We start from the raw sequence: 18,466 nt of genomic DNA, 5'->3' as shown, positions 1-18,466 counted from the left end.
GGGTATAAAAAAAAAAGAAAAAAGAAATGGACCGGATGCCCTTTCTACGCAAACTCAAACCTTGCCGCTTTATGAAAGAAAACAAAAACAAGCCGAATGCTTGCGTTGCTAGCCAGCTAAAACGAAAAGATGGACCAGTGGCTCCAGAAAAAGCCAGTGAAAAATTACGAAGAGCGGTCCACAAGTGGGTCTCTTGTTCCTACACGAGCATCCTCAGGTGGGATGGTCCTACATAAGACTGGTGAGAGCAAGAAAGAGCCTTCCACTAAGCATAGGCACTATCAGAAAGAATATACAGCATAAGATATGGCTTCACCTGCCAAGTCAAAAATAAAATGGACCACCCACAATGTGTGCTTTTCTGGTGATGTTCTGGCAAATGAGAATTTAAAACCAGTCAAAAAGAAGAGGCATCTTGTGGCTAGACATCCTGATCAAGCTCATAAACCCGTACATTTCTTTCAGCGAAAGGAAACTGAACTGCTTGCGCAAAAGACATAATACAAGGGCAAGCTACTTTACCTGCCAAAGCCCTAGCAACTTCATACGCCGTGGCACACCTGATTGCAAAAGCACGAAAGCCACATACCATTGGTGAAACCCTCATCCTTCCTGCGGCAATTGCGATGACAAGCGCAATGCACGGTGAGAAGATAACAAGTGCACTTATTCCCCTCTCGAATGACACCATCTCCAAACGCAGTGATGACATTGCTAGCGACATCAAACGTCAGCTCATAGAGCGAATGAAACAAAAATGTAGATTTTCTTTACAAGCAGACAAGTCCACTGATGTGTCAAATGTACATTTAACGGTGTTTATTCGCTACAGTCAAGAAGGGTAAGTCCATGAGGATGTGCTGTTTTGCTCTGTGCTGGAGGGAAGGTCATGGAGGGTGATGACACTTTCAACAAACTTAACAAGCTCCCTTAACTTGGGAAGGAAAGAGGTCAGGAGACTCGAACGATGTTTTTTGGGGGGGTCGCCAGACAAATAGTATAAGACTAACGCAAGGAATCAGGTATCAAGAGGGCATACACACCTGGTTTTCCAGACTCCAAATTAGTAGGTTGATTGAAAGGCTGATTCAAGTGGCTGCATTCTTGGGCTGAATGCTTTGACAGATTTTTGCCAAAGTTCTCATCTGTAGTAGAGGACATGTATAAACACCTTGGTGACAACGCATTCAGCTGGACTGAAGCTAGTGAGCTTTTTACAGTTGTTTACAGTTGTGTAGAAAGCCAGTCCGTAGTGACATTTCGTCCAAAATTACTTACTATACTGTATACAGATGTCTCAGAATAACTTTCAGTTATGTTAAAATCCCATTTAAGCTTTTTTATTCCCAATGGTTGTTAACACGTGCTATCTTTAAATCGCCAGAATGGCCTCATGCAATTTGCTGTCCTCCGCCCAGATGCTTCTCCAAGATACACAAATGATAAGAGTGCCAGTTGTCATGGCACTCCAGTTCACTTTGATTCACCTCTCAGTGGGCCTTCGCAGGAGATGAGCAATGAAGTTGTTGGCCTATTTGAGTATCTCAGCACTTCTGCTGTACAATGACTTTATTGCTTTATACTAAATAACCTGAGTATGCCTTTCACTGTGTCTACACTGGTAACCAAGATGAGCGTATAGTGTAGCATTACCTTACTTCCAAAAAACAAAACAAAAAAGTGAAACAAACAAAAAACCCTATATATTTGGTATTAGTTAACTAATGGCTCACTTATTTGTTAGTTTAGGTATTATTGCTATTATCTAGTCCAGGGTAAAAATAGACGAAACTGGTCTGAGGCAAGAGAAATTCTGCCATTAGAAACTGGATAAGTGAATGAAATACTTAATATAAGGTTTGACAGTTTCTGCATCTAGTAGAACTAGTTTTATTGAATATTGGTAAATTATGTGACATACTCTTTGTTTGATTATCCCATTCATCATTATATTCGGTCTATGAAGAATTAGGAAAGCCCAGTTTACTGCCAAGAATCTTACAGACAACAGCTCAGATTAAGAGAAATCTTTTATTGCATCTGATGTTCTAGAATTGAAATTAACAGGGATCCATGATACGCCTCATGCTCATGAATCTCATGTTGCTGAATCCCATGTTGCTGAAGCTTCTGTACTCTCCAGGCCCGAAGTAATACATCCTGCCTCTGTAGTGGGGCTGCTCGTACATGAGCCAGTGACCGTCCATCACGTGACAGGACATGCAGTTGGACATGCGGTAACGGTCCATGATGGAGTCACAGTCGTCCATCAGCTCATGCATCTGGCCTCCGAAGTGCTCCCTCTCATAGATCCTCATTCTAAAAGACCCAGTGTGCTGGAAATAGGTGTGGATTGGGCAAACAATTAGAATTTTAAAATATGAGACAGTGAAAAGCTGAGCATGTAGGTGTAACACACAGTTAAGTAATAGAACTCATGTTTGTAAATACACCATGGGAACTGTATTGTGAGAGCTAATGGCATTGCTCATCCCCCTGTACACAAATAAACATACTGTACAGATATTCACATTTTATATTTTCATTGTATCCCCCCAATAAGAAAAAAAAATAAAATAAAATAGGAGAAACCCTGCAACCAGACTGATGACCTTACCATTGGGATCATACGGCAGGACCTGATGCAGTTATTCCATCCAAACATACTCATGTAGTCAGCATACTCGCCCCTCCTCATGAAGTACTGGTTTCCCATGTAGTTTGGACGGTCGTAAACCATGAAGCAGCCGCTCTCCACTCTGCAGGAATGGCAGCGGCTCATGTAGGAGGACATATCAGGACAGTCGCTCATACACTCATATGAGCGACCCTGAAAGTTCCTGTCCTCGTAGAAGATGATCTGGAAAACAAAGGAAATGACTGGGTTTAATACTTTTTTGAATATAGATTTAGCGCAGTCATCCTGCTTGTACAGTATCTAAGCTAGTGCCGTAACATTATAATTTTTTTTTTCTCTTCCTAATGGGTACACTTACTCTGCCCATGGTGATTGTCTCTCAAGCTGTGTGGTTAGTGCAACACTGACACTCTGTTTTAACCCTGAAGCTACTTTTATATCTGACCAAACCTAAAGAGTATGTGCCCCCTATTGTTTGTAAATGCCTGACCCAGCAACACAAAATAGCAGCCTTTTGAGCGAGAAAGTGCTTTCATCACTTTTTTCATGTGCCTGTATGCCGTCTTTTTTCAGGTACTGTAAATGTGTCACATTTGCCCCCCCCCCCCCCCCCCCCCCCCCGCCTCTCTCTCTCTCTCTCTCTCTCTCTCTGTCTGTGTGTGTGTGTATAATTAATGATTATTACTGTTCTTGTTCTTCTTGTCACAACCTGTCCAAAGCAACATTTTCATGACTTTCATCTTTCAGTACATTCACTCATTTTACAAATGGAATGCTTTTTATTTAAAAGTTATCAGCTATTTTTAGAAGTACTGAGTTTGAGAAACTCAAACTTACACATCCGCAGTGATGCAAAGTAGTCAAATTAAATAAATACAAAAAAGAAAGAAAGAAACAGAACTGTCAGGAAGTAAAACAAAAAAACCAAAACAACAACAAAAAATGTTGTTGTTTTTTTTTTATTTCAGTTTCCTTTTGCAATAGTTTGTACAAAAGAAGAAAAAAATCTATGTCTGTATTACAACTTTACACAAATATGGGATTATATGACAGTAGTTGTTGTACAAAGCAAACTGCAGAGATTCAAATCACCAGATGTTAGTCATGTGGCAGAATGCCTGCTGCATCTTGTAGTAATTGTTGGAAAAACTGACACTATTTTTTATATCAATCTGGTACATCGCTGCAAAAAGTTCCTTAATTTTATATTTGGATTTCCAGTACTTGAAGCAGCAACTTAGTTATGAGGGGAAGTGAACAGAAATTTGTGCCTCAGGGGCTAAGTACATCTTCACAGTATTTGCACTTACACTAAGTAATTAATTTCACATTATGTCACAATGGGGATGTAACAAATAGAATATTTTCAAAAATTCATATCTCATCGTTGACTGCAAAATTATAATATGATTATCCTATGATTTGAAATTGAGACACTAAAAAGAAACTGAGCTGATCAAGATGAAATTGAACACTTTCCAAGCACCTATTAAACAACAGACTCTCTATTGTGCCCTTTCAGAAATAATAATATATCAGACTGCATTAGCAGTCACTGCATGATTGCCATTACCAATGTTGGTATAACTAACTCAGAAACAGAGAAATGAGGTGTCTTCACAGTTTGTAAAATGATGTCAATTGAGAGACATTGATTTGAAAACCATGACCATAAGTTTAATTGAAATGGAAGAAGCCTAGTATAAAATGAAGTATGTAATGTGATGTGGCTTTGGTAACTGTAATTGTGAAATTGTGATCTGCATCTGCAGCATTGAAAATTAGATTTCTGTTCTATGTTGATTTTGCATGACAAACAAGATGATACTTTCAGTATTCTTTTGCACTTGGTTTATTGTAACTCTGTGGTGTTAGGTGACATCACATTTTTTTTGGAAAATTCACTGCATGGTTTTATTCATGGTTAGTGCATGGAAAGGGTGTCACAGAAACAGTGTTGTAATGGGCACTATGACCATGTGTGAGCGTTGGTTTTTGAAATTCTTTGATAGATATCAATGTGCACAAATAAAATAGACTTGAAGTTGCACTATTTGATGCTATTGTGAAGCATAGTAAATTGTTTTCCATCAGTATTTAGCCATCTCTCTTCTCTTGGTAGCAGTGTCTGATTTTGAATCTCATAATGGCCAACAGAAAGATTTACCTATATTTTAGTTCCTGAAATTCAATAGACATTTAAATATGTTTTCACACAGTCTCATGTGTAATGAAACTCTTGAAACGGGCTCAGCTTTTAAAAAATGTCTCTTATTTTAAATTCAATTTGCTTGCCACATTATCTTCAACTACGTTTTTTGTTTCTTTGTTTGTTTGTGTGTTTTTTATCTGATAGTTTCATCAATCCATACATTACAATGGTGAAAATATTTTGGATTTCTTTTAGACTCTAATCAGGCAATATGAGGCTGACATAAAAATTTCACCCAACCAGTTGAATATTTTACTTGAAAAAAAGATTTTATTTAAAATCCACCATGAGAAGACATTAATAATTTAGAAGTAGGAATCCACAATGCGTCTCATGCTCATGAATCTCATGTTGCTGAATCCCATGTTGCTGAAGCTCCTGTACTCTCCAGGCCCGAAGTAATACATCCTGCCTCTGTAGTGGGGCTGCTCGTACATGAGCCAGTGGCCGTCCATCACGTGACAGGACATGCAGTTGGACATGCGGTAACGGTCCATGATGGAGTCACAGTCGTCCATCAGCTCATGCATCTGGCCTCCGAAGTTCTCCCTCTCATAGATCCTCATTCTGTAGGATCCCCTGTGCTGTTGAGGAGCATATACATATTGCATTAGTCATCACATTTTATCATTCACATTCATACCAACACAGACCAAATCTAGAGAAAAAGTGCATGCAAATTATAATGATGACCTTACCATAGGGATCATACGGCAGGACCTGATGCAGTTATTCCATCCAAACATACTCATGTAGTCAGCATACTCTCCCCTCCTCATGAAGTACTGGTTTCCCATGTAGTTTGGACGGTCGTAGACCATAAAGCAGCCGCTCTCCACCCTGCAGGAGTGGCAGCGGCTCATGTAGGAGGACATGTCAGCGCAGTCGCTCATGCACTCATAGGAGCGACCCTGGAAGTTCCTGTCCTCGTAGAAGATGATCTGGAAATGAATTACATTTTTTGCTTTTTAACATTGTAATAGGAAAATGGCAAGATGAAAACATTAACAACATTAATATTCATCATTTACATCTACTGTCAAAGATAATTGTAGGAGGGCTCACGGAGCTTACCTTGCCCATGGTCATGGTTGTGATGTTTGTTCCTCAGGACCGAGTAGCTGGAGGTACTGTGACATCCTGACCATTTTTACCCTTACTTTTATACTACAGTAAATCCAAAGAATACACGGTCCCCATTGTTTGTTAACTCCTGACCAAGCAACATGGAACAGAGGCATATAGAGTGCTGAAGCGCTTTTGTCTTTTTTTTTTATGTCAATTGTTCTCCTGAACACTTTTAAGAATGGAATTTTCCACTGTATGGGGTCACCAGTGAGTGTACTTGGTCTGTGTTTTTGTTCCTAGCTTGTAAAACACGACCCTAAAAGCAGCCTGAAACATAACAGCAATATTTACCCTTTGAATGCAACACTTGACTGTGTTCATCACCATTTAATTTTAGGAGCACTATTATTAAAATCAGACTTTTAACAAGAGATTGCACAACTGGAAAATTTGTTATTTTGTCCTCACATTATTCCCAATTTTAGCTAATGAATAAAATAAAGAGGCATTTTCTTGAGCCCTGTTACGTTTTTATGTAATATTGCTGAGATTCTTCTATTACTTTAACGTAATAATTCAACCACCTGACTTAAACACATTCCTGAATATTGACTGAATACTGATGCAGAGTATTGAATATGTTGACTGAATATTGATTCAGAAATGGTGATAACTGTCTGTATATATATATATATATATATATATGTACACACACACACACACACACACACACACACACACACACACATATATATATATATGTATATATATAAAAGAAATCTTTGATGTCTCTTGTATTATATTTAAAGTCATTTACATTTACTCAGGGACATTTTCAAATCCATTTATTTATTTGATTGTACTTTTATAAGAATCTAATCATTATAGCTTTTCATTTTAACATAGCTCCAGCACCCCTCGACCTTAATTAGGACAAGCGGCTTGGAAAATGAATGATTGAATTTCTTTAACACAGTGCTCCTTCAAAAGTTATAAAGAATAAGATGGCATTTTTGGCAAAATAATGGTGGATTGAAACTACTGTAAATTATTAATGGGAAAACAAAAGGTGTATCTTAAATTTGCTGTGCTTTGCCCAACATCTCTGATCCACAATGACTGGACTGATGATTTTGTATACAGCACAACCCATTATTTCAAAACCTAACAGACCTTTCAGTTTCTGACTCCAGATATTTTGAGTGTTTTAATTTTTCTTTATTTAACCAGGTACAGCCTCATCGAGATCAAAAACTCCTTTGCAAGACAAAACTGTCTGAGAGGGCAGCATGAAAGACAAAGATCAAAGTTACATTCAAAGACGATAAAAGACAAAGCACTCATAAAGAACAAATACTGGGCATAAAAATAAAACTCATAAGCACAAAGACATAAAACTAGGACCACAGAGTTACTGAGTTAAAAAGAACAAGATCTACAAATGTAAAAACTACACCCATACATAAAAATATAGAATTGTGAAATTTAAATCATAAGATCATTGTGACAAAGCAGTAGAAAAGCATTGTCCAGTCGAGTTACATTCCGGTGCCTTGAGAAGTGATGTGAATCCACCCAGCAGAATTAACTTTGTCACTTTTAAATCTTGTTGTGATGTGTTCCATGTGGTGGGGGCACAGTACCGAAAGACTTTTTTTTTTTTAACCTAACTCAATTTGGACTCGGGCAACAGACATAAATTATGCATCCTGTGAATGGAGATGATAGTGACCACTTTATTCTAGAAAGATGAGAACATGGGTAAGATGGAAGTAGCCCAAGGATGGATTTGTAAATGAAGCTGAGATGGAGGGTAAGGCTATGCATATACAGAGAGGGCCACTCAGCACTGGCATACAGTGCACAACAGCCAAGCATGCATTCCACAGGTCTGAGTATCTTGTGTGGTGACACAGTACAACTTTCATTTGTGACTGTTTTTGTTTTATGTGTGCAGGAGCTGATGGAATGCGTCTCCTGGCATTTTGGCATGTGTTATTGGCGCAACAAAAAAATCAGAGGGATTTCAAGTCCTGAAATGCTCAGTTTGCCAACTCCATATGGCTGGTAAACAACTAAATAGTGTACACTGCCATGCACTGATTTTATTAAAATGCTGTATATTTTTATTATATAAGGACCACAAAGCTGATAAGCTAGCCAAGACACACTTTAATAGGGCCTGGAGAGCTAACTAAAGTATTTAAAGTAATTTGTCCTTCATAACATTTTTATCTTATTTTATTCACTTATATTGCCTCTAAATTGATGACTAAACATTTAAATAAAAAATAGCACAACCACGGATCTTTTCCAACTGAAACACCAAACAGATTTCAAAATACATACTCAAATTTGTGGTTCTACTTAACTGCTTAATTTATTGATTGATGCAACTTCATTTCTTGTCATTTTGCTGGTAATCTGCAAGTGCTTTAACTGTTTTAATGGTAAAAGATATCGAAGCTAGATGTGCGTTCTTCCGGAAACGCTAATCCATGAAGAATTTCATTAGCCCCACTTTTCGAGAGCAATTTAGAGATTAGCAAGACGAAAGCACTTACGTAAACATATCAAGCAAATTGTCAGATCAAATATTAGAGAGGATCTTCATCCTGATGTTATAGTTTGAAGTTAACTCCACCGTTAATTTTGATCAGGGATGTGCCTGAATAATCCTTGCCAGTTAACATGCCTGTTTGTCTATCCATTATGCATTTTGCCATTCAAACATCCCTGCAAGGAACTGGAGAACAAGGACGAATGTGCACTATGCACCACATTGACGCTGTACATTAATGTCTTTATGGATGCAAATGGAGACATTGCAGTCTCCATTTGCATCCATAAAGACATTAAATATTTTTTTTATAATATTTTATCATTTTTGTAATGATGTATAAATAATAATTTATATTATTTGTAAATTATTATTCTAATAGAGAAGCAGCCCTGAATGGGGCATTCAGGGGCAGACATAATGATATATTGTAAGCTATTGCTGACATAAAACACACAAATGTTAGTTAAGACAGAATGAAATACTTTATTTACAATCTGCTAGTGGTATTAAGGAAAAGATGATAATGATTTAGAAATAGGAATCCATGATACGCCTCATGCTCATGAATCTCATGTTGCTGAATCCCATGTTGCTGAAGCTTCTGTACTCTCCAGGCCTGAAGTAATACATCCTGCCTCTGTAGTGGGGCTGCTCGTACATGAGCCAGTGACCGTCCATCACGTGACAGGACATGCAGTTGGACATGCGGTAACGGTCCATGATGGAGTCACAGTCGTCCATCAGCTCATGCATCTGACCACTGAAGTTCTCCCTCTCATAGATCCTCATTCTGTAGGATCCCCTGTGCTGTTGAGGAGCAAATATACACATTGCATTAGTCATCACATTTTATCATTCACATTCATACCAACACAGACCAAATCTAGAGAAAAAGTGCATGCAAATTATAATGATGACCTTACCATAGGGATCATACGGCAGGACCTGATGCAGTTATTCCATCCAAACATACTCATGTAGTCAGCATACTCTCCCCTCCTCATGAAGTACTGGTTTCCCATGTAGTTTGGACGGTCGTAGACCATAAAGCAGCCGCTCTCCACCCTGCAGGAGTGGCAGCGGCTCATGTAGGAGGACATGTCAGCGCAGTCGCTCATGCACTCATAGGAGCGACCCTGGAAGTTCCTGTCCTCGTAGAAGATGATCTGGAAATGAATTACATTTTTTGCTTTTTAACATTGTAATAGGAAAATGGCAAGATGAAAACATTAACAACATTAATATTCATCATTTACATCTACTGTCAAAGATAATTGTAGGAGGGCTCACGGAGCTTACCTTGCCCATGGTCATGGTTGTGATGTTTGTTCCTCAGGACCGAGTAGCTGGAGGTACTGTGACATCCTGACCATTTTTAGCCTTACTTTTATACTGGGCCAAACCCAAAGAGTACACGATCCCCATTGTTTGTTAATTCCTGACCAAGCAACATGGAAAAGGGGTGCATAGAGTACTGGACAGCTTTTGTCTTTTCCGTGTCAATTGTTCTCCTGAACACTTTTAAGAATGGAATTTCCCACTGTACATACTGAATGCATTTGCTTGGATTTTGCACTATTTATTTGTAAGGGGGAAAAAGGATTGATCTAATACATAATCATGGTGATTCAGTATTAGTTTACTTTGTGAGTCGACGATACACTTAAGTTTGAAGGACGTTAATATTTTCATCAATGTTTTACTATTTTTCCTGAGTCAGAATCACATGGTCTTTTGATAATATGTTGTTTATATTTGTTTATCCTTTCAGTGGGAAATAAAAATCATACATCTGATGTAAATGTATCACTTTAATATCCCAGAAATGATTTAAAAGTGAAGTTTACTATGTATATGAATGTGCAAATGGAAACTATAGTGACCAACAGATTTTTTTTTTTTTTTTTCACTGTATCACCCCCATTGAAACAACCAGCTTATGCAATACCAATAGCCTCTGCTTTCCTAGTGGAAAGCTATAGATGCTTCTTCAAAGAGGCACTAAATGAGTCAGCAGTGGCTTGTTCCAGTTCGCTCTGTCACTGGCAGATAAGGAATTATTTTAAAAAACTTTCATGCTTTCATAAGTGAAAGAGTAAAACTGCCTTTGTTTCTCATTTGGGCTGCGGTGCCTGTTGAAAGAGACAGAAGTAATTTAGGGCTGACGAATTATTCAGTACTAGAAAAAGCATTAAAAGGATTCCATTATCTGTGTAACATGTGAATATGGTAAATGTAAAGAATGCCATTTCATGGTATACCACTGAGACCATGTCTAAACTGTCATCTTTATGACACAATAATTTTCAGAGAGTTTGGCTACTGCTGGGACAGGGCTTGGGGTCAGCTTACAACGCAGTTCCAGGACATTATCAAAATTCCCTGGTAGTACAAAAATTACTGTAGAATCTGACAAGTTTCAGAGACAGGCGGTATTAGGATATCTTTTGCTTTGCTCATCTAGGTTCAATTTTAGTTCACACTTTATTTCTTGTTCTCAAATAATTTATGTTTGCTTCATGCAACCAGGGAAAAGGGTAATAAAAAACACATATAACATGGAAACCCTGTCATCTCTGACTGAGAACTTCTGTAAACTCCAAGGTTATCCAAATATTATCTGTGACACAGTTGTGTTGTGAGGCACAAAGCAAACATCTAACCAGTGCTGCGCAAGCTAGTCAGCAAGATACGATATCAATTAATCCACCAAAAACCCAGCTACAGTGAAGCTACATCATGGCTGATGTTGTCTCTGAAGTTAAATAAAAATAATAATAGTGTTCTGCCACTCAAACAATCAGTTCTAATAATTGTTTATTACAAAAAATACAAAATATTACATGCATACATGCATAATACACTTGTCCTCATGGACTTGTTCTGGATCAAATGCAAGAACATCTCAAAAAGGGTCACACAACAGTTAACGTGTTTTGTCAAGGATAACATGATAATATATATATTATGTGCGTGTGTGTGTTTTGTTCATAGTATGTGCTAAATTCAGGCTACAAGTCTTACAGAATTTGGCACGGTGCTGATCAGTCCAATGTCTCATTCTAGCCCATGCATGGTGCTTTGGGGGGGGCACCCCTTGGAGTGGCCATTGCACCCCTAAGAAATTCCTTAAGTTGCTATGACGTATTAATTGTACATGTATTTGTGAATACAATTGATATGCTGTTTTATGAAATGCAGCACATATCATTGTTACAGTGAAAAACATCAAGCTGAAACTAGTGATGCGCTCTGTTTGGGCTGGGAATGCAGTTTGGTGGCACAGTGTGAGTGCAACGTCCCCGAGGTTTTAATTCAATAAACATAGAATGAAAAAGGTTCAATAAAGGGAAAAAAAGGAAGGAAAGAAAAAAGATTCTGAGTTTATCGACCTGGCTGTTAGCCTTAGCCACTGAGGTATACTACTTAGCCTCTTGCAAATTTGAATTTAAAATGCACCACTTCTTAGTCACACCAGTAACCTGGCACTGTTCATCATAAACATTTAAATATCAAGGACTCTGGACAGTGACCAAATTATCAATGGGTTTTATCTCAGACACAACAACAGACATATTGTTCTGTTATGAAGACATCTAATGGTGAGTAATTAATCTTTTACTGCATCGCCTATAAGCAATGCATATATTCAGTGGTTGAGTCTCTCTCTCTCTCTCTCTCTCTCTCTCTCTCTCTCACGCACACATATCTCACTTGCCCTGACTCAGCTGTGCATTTTTCAGTATGGTTGTCCTTATAAAGTTAATTATATGGCATAGAATTTTATTGTATCATTAGTTAAACTGATAAGTGAGGCTAGATTGGTAGTATGCATGTTTGATCTCTCAATATTCTGTGCACAAATTTGTGTCTGCTGTTTGCCCTTCCTGAATGTAGTAAAGATTTGTTGCATAGAATTGTAATTGCTGTCTCACCTAAAATCAATCTGTGAAATAATGTTTTCATTGTATTATTATTATTATTATTATTATTATTATTATTATTATTATTGTTATCATCATCTTAGGTTTAAACTTCAGAGGTTTGTTTATAGGTAGGCAGGGTGCGTGAACCTGACATCTATATCCCATATGTCTTTTGTCAGAACACACTGAAAATCCTGGAGTACTTTTGCTGAATGATAACACACCCCATGGCAACTTCGAGACAAAATCTCTGGTGTTGCCACTATCTTAGCCCCTTTTAGCCAAGAGTGAACATCAAACTTTTGTTACCTTCAAATGGAATTCCAAGCTTAGCCCCAAAGAGCTAAGACTGCCCTGTGCTGATGTGCATTTGCAAATTCAGTTCCATGTAAAGATTCTCTCCTCTTCTGTTTACCTCCAATCATCCAATTGTGCTATTGTTCCCACCATTGTGCAACGATTGCAACAATCTGGGAGGGTGAGAACTTGCATATGTGTCTGTTTTATGCAAAGCCAGCAGTCACTTCTTTTCACTTGCCACTGTACACATATTTCCACAGGAGCACAGAGAATGCAGCACAGAACATGTTTCCCTCGATTCACTTGAATCTGTGCAGACATTCCATTGATGCTGGGAGTCACTGAAGTGTGATGACAAGGAAGGTACCCTGTGCAGCTGACCTTTCCAGTGTGAGCCAGTTGTCCTCTTAGTGATGCTTGCCTCAGCGAGTAGTAACGCTAAGATTCAAACACATAACCCCAGTGCTGGAGCATTGTGGAGCAGCCCATAGGAAGTAAGAGTACTTGTTGCCTATGTCTCAGAACTACTGTTTATGACCGAATACAAGCAGGTCCTGCGCTGAAAACGGTGATGGGGAAGAAAACAGTGAATGATCAGTGAATGATCCACTTGCACACAATATCTTACCACCTACTGGGCAACAACCAATTTCTAAACGAAAGGGGGTGGCGATGAGCAGTTCAGTGAGTAAATGTGGCAGTTCATTCACATGAATGAACTGTGGCTCACAACTATGTTTAAGCTTATTGCAAAACCGATGACACATTGAAAAACAAATTTCAAAGTGGTGATGGTGATATCAGTATCTGTGAAACAAGATTTCTTTAACAAAATAGGTCCAGCAGGTCGTGGAAATTTCATCCTCATTGATTACTGAACTAATAAATGAATAAACTGTCGTAGTGAACCAACTCAAATAACTCAAGTGGAGTAGGACCACTTCAGCTCTGTTCTAAAGTTGAGGTTATCCAACTTGACAATGTTCATTTGTAAAACCTTGCTTAATCGTGAGCAAAGAGTTCCATAACTTTGAAGCTGAGGAAATTGTACCTAGGAGGTGAGCAGTTATGCAGTGTGAGGAGCATAAGAGCTCATTGTCTTATTTGTTGTAGATTTTCATAGCAGAATCAGTATTTCCTTTTTCAGCATTACACATACCACGAAATCAGTAGGGTGACAGAGTTTATTAAAAATCTGTTGGTAGTGATAAAATATGTTATTATTTAGAAATAGGAATCCATGATACGTCTCATGCTCATGAATCTCATGTTGCTGAATCCCATGTTACTGAAATTCCTGTACTCTCCAGGCCCGAAGTAATGCATCCTGCCTCTGTAGTGGGGCTGCTCGTACATGAGCCAGTGGCCGTCCATCACGTGGCAGGACATGCAGTTGGACATGCGGTAACGGTCCATGATGGAGTCACAGTCATCCATCAGCTCATGCATCTGACCACCGAAGTTCTCCCTCTCATAGATCCTCATTCTGTAGGATCCCCTGTGCTGTTGAGGAGCAAGTATACACATTGCATTAGTCATCACATTTTATCATTCACATTCATACCAACACAGACCAAATCTAGAGAAAAAGTGCATGCAAATTATAATGATGACCTTACCATAGGGATCATACGGCAGGACCTGATGCAGTTATTCCATCCAAACATACTCATGTAGTCAGCATACTCGCCCCTCCTCATGAAGTACTGGTTTCCCATGTAGTTTGGACGGTCGTAGACCATGAAGCAGCCACTCTCCACCCTGCAAGAGTGACAGCGGCTCATGTAGGAGGACATGTCAGCGCAGTCGCTCATGCACTCATAGGAGCGACCCTGGAAGTTCCTGTCCTCGTAAAAGATGATCTGGAAATGAATACATTTTTTTGTTTATTATTAGTCTGATATCCATCATTTTACGCAAAAGTCATCCTCTTTTGTCAAAGATAATCGTAGGAGTGCTCATAGAGCTTACCTTGCCCATGGTCATGGTCGTGATGTTTGTTCCTCAGGACTGAGTGGCTGGAGGTACTGTGACAACCTGACCGTTTCAAACCTTACTTTTATACTGGGCCAAACCCAAAGAGTACACGGTCCCTATTGTTTGTAATTCCTGACCAAGCAACATGGAAAACGGCTGCACAGAGAACTGAAGCACTTTTGTCTTTTTCATGTCAGTTGTTCTCTCGAACACTTTTAAGAATGGAATTGTCCACTAAATATTTTTGTGAATTGGCTTACATGGATTGTGCTCTTGTTCATACTGTAATATGTTATCTTCAAAGACTGGAGTCTTATGCTAGCATGAAGTGAATGTTTCCACATAACAGGCTTAAAAGATATTTCTCCTTTCATCAGTGTTTTTAGAATTATTTCATGTCACAATTACACTGTAAGAGTGAGGTGTTTATTTTAAGTTTGAAAGGTTTCCGCTGCAGTGTAGCACTCACATATTGCTGGTGTGTTTCCTGTTAAATAATTCAAGTGTGTATATTCTACTCTAGTTTATGAGTAAGTTGATATTATATTTATTACAGACATTAATTACAGATAATGTAAATCATATGACAAGCCCACAATCAACTATTAAAACAGATTTAAAGATGAAGACTTTACAGGGCACATAGTTTGCTAACAGTGAGTGTGTTTGTATTATCTCCATAAAACAAAGCCTCCAATTTGTATGACAATGTGCCCTTTCTGTGGACCATCAGTAATTTAAAAATAATTAATGGTATTAAAATAATTGATATACACACAAGGTCTGCTGATTTTTTTAGAATGTCTGTGTCCCTGTTGGTTTGTGTTCTTTCCCTTTTTTGTAACCTGAGTTAGAAAGAGTGGGAATAAGTATGTGGACTTTTATCCTAGTAGTTGCATGAGGACAAGCTCTGTGGCTGAGTAGGAAGTTTGTGACATAGGTTTTCCACGGCTGTCTCTCTCTCTGCTGAGAGGGCAATCCCCTTTAAGACACAATTAAATCATTCTTCGCCACCAGTTCGTTTCAGGTGATGGACAAAGCGGAACATGTATTGGCAGGTGAGTTGTCTACAGATTACATCATAACTAAACACAGAAGTCTGGCAGACTGGGCAGTGATCCACAAGCCTTCAGAAACTAGGAGCATAGTTAAAGCCTTGTGATCTTTTCTAAATTATAATTCTGTACCCCATTGGTACATTCTCCAATGTATGACTCCAAACATACATGGTAAAATCTCCTACTCAACATTTGAATATTTACACTCAGCGACACTCAAAGCCCTTGAGTCAAATCCTACAGTACCCTTTTTTTTTTGTCTGTGTTAGTGTGTGGCACAGTATCCTCCCATGCTGTAGTCAGAGGCACTGGTCTAGTATGCTTGTGGACAAGGTCAAAAAAACCAGTGCAGAGCTGTCCTCAGTAAAATGACTTACCAAACACAAATATTCTTTGCGGCCAATGTCCACATGAAAATTTCAGAGTCATAGAATAGAATTCTGAATGGCTCCACTACAGTAGCATGATTAGGTATGAAAAGAACCAAACTGACGCAGCATTGGTAAGAGCAGGGTATTGCAAATAGCTGCAGTGTGACTAACTTCTCTTGACATGACTTATGTCTAAGTAGTAAATAGTTTAACATTTTAGCACCCTTGTGCCTCTGAGGAACTGCAGCCAGTATGTAATGTTCAATAGCTATATGGCAATAAACGCTAATGTCATTCAAGTAGCATCTCACCCCCTGTGGATATGAGTTTCTGAAACAGAGGGTACAGACGCCAGACTTTAACAAACATGTCTGCACCAAAATAAGCCCCAATTAGGATGATGAATACTGTTCTGTCCCTCTTGCCCTTGTCTAGCAGTACATAATAGTACACACTGACTTTACCAGTGGTAAAAAAAACAAAACAAAAAACTGTTGGCTGTCATGGCATGGAGTGGTGCAGCACCCATGCGCAAGACATGAAGGTTGTAAGTGACAAAAGGAGGACTTTACTTACAAACTAAAGATCAAAATACACGTGCAAACTGGAACAAAAACGGTGCAGCCAAACAGTATGCATATAAACACAAGCAACGATAGACCAAGGACAGGTGAAACACAAGGGCTTAAATACAAGAGGAAAACTAAACAGGGCAAACATGATTGGATAAACTTAACAAGGGGGGAACGAGGTTAATAAATGCAACAAACAGGATCAGGTGAGAAGTGAAAATACACAAGGTATAGGAGCACAAGACATTTCAAACTAAAAGTCCAAAATGAGGTGCAGGCTGTGACAGAGCCCCCCCCCCTTAAGGGACGGCTCCCAGACGTCCCCCAGAACAAAAAAAACAAAGTCCAGAACAGACCGGGTAGGTGGGGGGGGCGCACAGAGGGATGACCGAAGGTGCTGCTGCAAATGGGTCCCCTCTGCAGCCGAGCAGGTGGGGGGTTGGCTGGAACAGACACTGAAGCGGACTTTCCAAATGGGCACAGGAACGGGAACAGAGCAGACTCTCCAAACAGCCTCGACGTCAGCTAGGAAGGAACTAAAAGTCCAAAATGGGGTGCAGGCTGTGACATTGGCCTATGGTATTCACTTAAAAAATATTACCAATAGCTTGAAAAATGGAGGAGAAGCTTTACCTGTTGAGCAACAAAAGCAAAAACTGGGGACCAAAGCGATGGAAATCTGGGTGGCAGAGCACAGCACAGTTAACTTTGAATTACGAAATAGTTTTCATAAGTACATTCAATTAGTAATTTACACGCATCTCCAAACATTATCCTCATCAGACTGCAACCATTATGATTCACACCCAAATGCAAATAAGAAAATAATTGAGGTCACTGGCCCCCCACCAGGATAGACTGGTATTGGATCACTTGCACTTCTCACCCAGACCTGATGAGTCTTCATTCCCACTGCACCATTCATTTTCTCTGGTACCCTCCATGTTAGTAACTGCAACTGCTGCTCATGCCCTGCTAACATGTCTCCCTAGCATGCTTGATTGTCAACAGAATTTGTCCACTCAAGTTTCTTTATGCTACACTTAGGTGATGCTGGAGGTTCCAAGGGTTTGGTGTCTTCGTCAAATAAATCTACTACTCTGTCTCTTCAACATTTTGTAACTCTCCTTTAACTAGCTAGCAAACTGACTTTTTGGACTGCAGCAACCTGACTTTTATTTTGATTTGTGTGTCTTGGCTTCCTGGGTTTTTAGGACATGTTTTTCTTTCTAGCCAACCAAAAGCCAGCTAGCCTGCTCTTGTAAAAAAAATAAATAAATGAACTCTACATAATTAACTTTGTTTATGGAAGGTATTTTATTTAGATTTGGAGGTCACAGAATGGATCTGGAGGCCAGGGGCATAGGTGGCTAAAAATCACAGGTGTTGCAGCTGAGTTCCAGTCAGCTCCTGCACAAATTAAGTGATGGGCTTATATCCATACCAGTTCCGCAACTTTTCCCTTAAATTTTTTCACTCAGCAAAATGTAATAGCAGTACGACAACAGGCCATAATGCGACAGACAATGCATTAAGAACTTGAGAACAAGCTGCTATGTGAATCTGCAGATGTGCTTGACACTCCACTACTGCAAAAAAACTGGCAGCTGTTTGAGCTGGGGATAGCCATAGAATGCTCTATCTCCACTGCTCTGTTTGTACTGGCCCTTGATATCATTCTTATAAAAGCAATATATATTGTTGAAGGAGTGTGCTTAAAATGTAGCACAATGTAGCATTGGCAAACAATATATATATTTTAACCAGTAAAGTCATGAATT

At 39.0% G+C, this 18,466-nt stretch overlaps 4 protein-coding genes across 4 annotated transcripts; all 4 read right to left on the bottom strand.

Moving 5' to 3' along the window:
* Window positions 1-2,060: 2,060 nt before the first annotated feature.
* Window positions 2,061-3,029, bottom strand: LOC115822103 (gamma-crystallin M2-like). The gene is made up of 3 exons (XM_030785766.1): window positions 2,997-3,029; window positions 2,618-2,860; window positions 2,061-2,336 (listed from the first exon to the last, which is right to left on the bottom strand). The coding sequence occupies exons 1-3, from the start codon at window positions 3,003-3,005 to the stop codon at window positions 2,061-2,063; spliced, it is 528 nt and encodes a 175-aa protein (XP_030641626.1). The 5' UTR covers window positions 3,006-3,029.
* Window positions 3,030-5,155: 2,126 nt separating this feature from the next.
* On the bottom strand, window positions 5,156-5,939 carry LOC115822135 (gamma-crystallin M2-like). The gene is made up of 3 exons (XM_030785814.1): window positions 5,925-5,939; window positions 5,549-5,791; window positions 5,156-5,434 (listed from the first exon to the last, which is right to left on the bottom strand). Exons 1-3 carry the CDS (start codon window positions 5,937-5,939, stop codon window positions 5,156-5,158), a joined length of 537 nt encoding a protein of 178 aa, XP_030641674.1.
* Window positions 5,940-9,009: 3,070 nt separating this feature from the next.
* LOC115822083 (gamma-crystallin M2-like) lies at window positions 9,010-9,795 on the bottom strand. Its single transcript, XM_030785742.1, has 3 exons — window positions 9,781-9,795; window positions 9,405-9,647; window positions 9,010-9,288 (listed from the first exon to the last, which is right to left on the bottom strand). The coding sequence occupies exons 1-3, from the start codon at window positions 9,793-9,795 to the stop codon at window positions 9,010-9,012; spliced, it is 537 nt and encodes a 178-aa protein (XP_030641602.1).
* A 4,136-nt stretch (window positions 9,796-13,931) lies between these two features.
* Window positions 13,932-14,693, bottom strand: LOC115822090 (gamma-crystallin M2-like). Its single transcript, XM_030785749.1, has 3 exons — window positions 14,679-14,693; window positions 14,327-14,569; window positions 13,932-14,210 (listed from the first exon to the last, which is right to left on the bottom strand). Exons 1-3 carry the CDS (start codon window positions 14,691-14,693, stop codon window positions 13,932-13,934), a joined length of 537 nt encoding a protein of 178 aa, XP_030641609.1.
* Between the last annotated feature and the right edge of the window lie 3,773 nt (window positions 14,694-18,466).

The sequence above is a fragment of the Chanos chanos genome, chromosome 10 (assembly GCF_902362185.1).
Source record: "Chanos chanos chromosome 10, fChaCha1.1, whole genome shotgun sequence".
NCBI classification, from domain to species: Eukaryota; Metazoa; Chordata; class Actinopteri; order Gonorynchiformes; family Chanidae; genus Chanos; species Chanos chanos.
The sequence above is the reverse complement of the archived record's forward strand: the minus strand, read 5'-3'. Positions and strand labels throughout refer to the sequence as shown.